We start from the raw sequence: 3,314 nt of genomic DNA on the forward strand, positions 1-3,314 counted from the left end.
ATATAGAGCAATATTGCTATTTCTTTGCAACTGCTGTATTGATTTCAACCAAACTGTATGGGAACCATCGATACAAAAAGGCAATTTACATCTCATTGGCATGTCCAGATATTACTATATAACACATAGTTATGGCTAAATAAGAACAAGGTCCATTTATTCATATGTCTTTATTATGATGAACAATGACCACGGTCAATCTGAAATGAACATAAAACATATTAAAGATAAATGACTAAGCTAATGTTAATTGAACAATTGTATAAGTAAATGTTTATAATCCTCTATCTCCCCCTAAAGTTTTAAACGGCCTTCTAATATGTCTTTCATGCATAGGCCGGTTTAAAACTGAAGTCAAAACATTTGATAACAAATTAACATCCGAAATTATAGGTCCATGAACACTAAACTCCTGTTAGCATTTGAAAAACGGAAACTTCAAAAACAATTAAATGTATGTTAATAATTTTATATAGGTAATGATAACACTAGTTCATCTCGAAACCACGGTGCCATGTTGGCGGTTGACGGGTACGACTAGATTTGCGTTGCTCCAAATTTGGCATGGAGGTGACCTGTGATGGAGAGTTTGTGCTATCACTGGGAGGTGGGATCTCAGCTGGATGATTTTTGGTGTTGCCGATATCAGTCGGAAGGCATTCCGGGGCCTCAACATCCAAATGAGTGTTATGGGTGTGACCACTTGGTGAAGGTAAAGTGGTTGATGGGAGGGTACAATATGTGTTCGGAATTTGCGTTGTTGGAATAGTGTCCTGGTTGTGTTTCACAATGGTCTCAGACGCTTTAGTTGTCTGAGGGCCGACAACAGGTACAAACTGATTCCAAGTTTCATCATCCTTAATTGTACGGACTTCTAGCATACTTCTGACAGGCACATATTGTCTCAAAATTTTTCGGTTTCTTAGTGTGACCCTACCAGAGCCATCAACTCTAACGACGTATTGGTCGAATTGGCGAACTTCTATGATAACGCCAGTTTTATCCCATTTAAGAGGGTGATGTCCTGTTTGATTTTGGATGCGAACCCTATCGCCTACAGAGAGTGGGAGTAGTCTTGTAGTGTGCTCCGATAAGCGCTCTCCCTGTTTAAGGTGGCGATGTCTTAAAGCTTCCTCTCTTGCATCAAGTGTTTCCTTCCATGTGTTATGGGGACGGTACCTGCCGGGCGGAACAGGAATGAAGTCTCTGATGGGATGACCAAATACACATGTAGCAGGAGATAACTTAGTGTCTCTGTCAGGTGTGTTCCTGTACTGGAGCATCGCACGTTGAAATGCATCGGTGTTGAGATCCCCGTTTCTACCTGTGTTGTCGGCTATTAGACGCTTGACAGTTTTGACACCTATTTCAGCTCTGCAATTACTGTGTGGGAAAGCCACAGAGGAAAGGCGGTGATGGACTCCCCAATCTTTTAAGAATTGTCTGGTTGTTGTTGCCGTAAATTCAGGTCCGCCATCAGATGTCAATTCATCCGGAATCCCAAATGTCACAAATGTTCGGCGTAGTGAAGTAATAAGGCCCTCTGCACCATTCGAAGATCGTTCAACTATGGGCCAGTTCGAGTATCGATCAACTATAACTAAATATCAACACCTTGATGGTGAAAATAATCTGCACAAACACATTGGAATGGGTAGTCTGGAGATATTAGGGGTGTAGGCGGAGCACTAGGATTCGAAGGTGCGATACGATTGCAGTGATTACATCCAGCTCTAAGGGTTGTTATAGCAGGTCTGATCCCTGGCCAAAACACGGAGGACTCTGCTCGCGATACCATGGAGGTAATTCCTTGATGTGCTGAATGAAGAGCTGCAAGAACTTCTTGTCTGAGAGCTGGAGGAATAACTACACGATCCTTGTATAGTATTACACCATCTACTGTGTAGAGATGCTCACGGAATTGAAAATACTCACGAAGATGTGCAGGAAATTCTTTGCGAGACTCAGGTACTCCGCATTCTATAAGGTTGAGGAGTTCATGCATGTTATCGTCACTACTTGTGGCAGTGCGAACTCTGTCCCAGGTGACTGCTTTCAAGGCAAGTGAGTCAAGTGAGCATACGGCTGAAGCAGAGATACAGGTATCCACATCATTGTCATTGAGAATAGAATATGTTGATGGCAATGTAGGTAGGAGAACATGTCTCAGAGAAGGTACATTGTTAATTGATGCAATATCATCTTGAAGCGAAAGCTTTTCAGATTTTCCGGTTGGATGACGTGATACTCCATCTGCAGCGAGATGCTTGACCCCTGGAATATGAATCATGCGGAATCGATAGCGGAGGGACTTTTCTTTCAAGTTTCTGAGACGTGAGTTAGAAATGTCCTCCAATGATCTGTCACCAAATATTTTTAACAGGGGTTTATGGTCAACTGCTATTACAAGAGCGTCACACCCAAGAACAAAGTATCTTGCTTTATCAAGAGCATCGACAACTGCCAACGCTTCACCTTCCACTGGTGCATATCGAGACTCAGCTGCATGCGTGAACCTACTCCCGACAAGTGTTACCTTCCAACCGGTGCGACAACAAAATGGCTGGTTGTCCGGACAGTTGCAATGTTTCTGGAACAGCCAGAACCCGATTCCTGACTTCGACCAATCAGTGGCGAGACATGTAGGTTTTGTCTTGTCAAAGATTCGCACGCTTTCTTCAATTTCATTGATAATGGCAGTTTTAGATTCCTCGAAGAGTGCATTAATATTGACATCCCAGATGAACGGTGTACCTGGTTTCAATAACTCTCGGAATGGTAGCATTTTGTCTGTCATGCTGAAAGCATACGATACTTGGTTTACTAAACCGAACCAAGATCTGACATCGGTGATATTTCTCGGAGTTGGGAAGTCCATAATTGCGCTAAGATATCTTGTACAAGGGCGAACTGTGTCGGGGGTTATTGCAAACCCAGCGAATTCAACCGTGTCTTCTGCGAAACAAAACTTTTCAGGGTTGAGTGTGATGCCATGTCTTCCACATATGTCAAGCCATTGGACAGCTTGGAAGAAACTCTCATCTATTGAATCAGACCAGAGGAGGACATCATCGATACATTTAGTTTTGTTGGGTATTTCGGCAACTATTTATCAAAATCGTTTGAGTAAATCCGTCGCCCCGGGAAACAATGTTTTCCCCTTTAGGGGGTTTTTAAAATTTGCGATAGCGTTTTCCCCAAAGGGTGATGAAAAAGGAAATTAAAAATTTACCCGGGCAGATTTTTGAATGGCCCCCCTGTGGTTTTCCCGTTTCCCGGCTCAAAAACGTTTTTTTTTTTTTTCCCTTTTGGGG

The 3,314-nt window shown here is 42.7% G+C and overlaps 1 protein-coding gene across 1 annotated transcript; it reads right to left on the reverse strand.

The window, feature by feature from the left end:
• Positions 1-488: 488 nt before the first annotated feature.
• On the reverse strand, positions 489-2,878 carry LOC132758355 (uncharacterized). The gene is made up of 2 exons (XM_060749972.1): positions 1,726-2,878; positions 489-1,600 (listed from the first exon to the last, which is right to left on the reverse strand). The coding sequence occupies exons 1-2, from the start codon at positions 2,876-2,878 to the stop codon at positions 489-491; spliced, it is 2,265 nt and encodes a 754-aa protein (XP_060605955.1).
• Between the last annotated feature and the right edge of the window lie 436 nt (positions 2,879-3,314).

This window comes from Ruditapes philippinarum, unplaced genomic scaffold, assembly GCF_026571515.1.
Source record: "Ruditapes philippinarum isolate M1 unplaced genomic scaffold, ASM2657151v2 ctg8231_1_1_1_1, whole genome shotgun sequence".
NCBI lineage: Eukaryota > Metazoa > Mollusca > Bivalvia > Venerida > Veneridae > Ruditapes > Ruditapes philippinarum.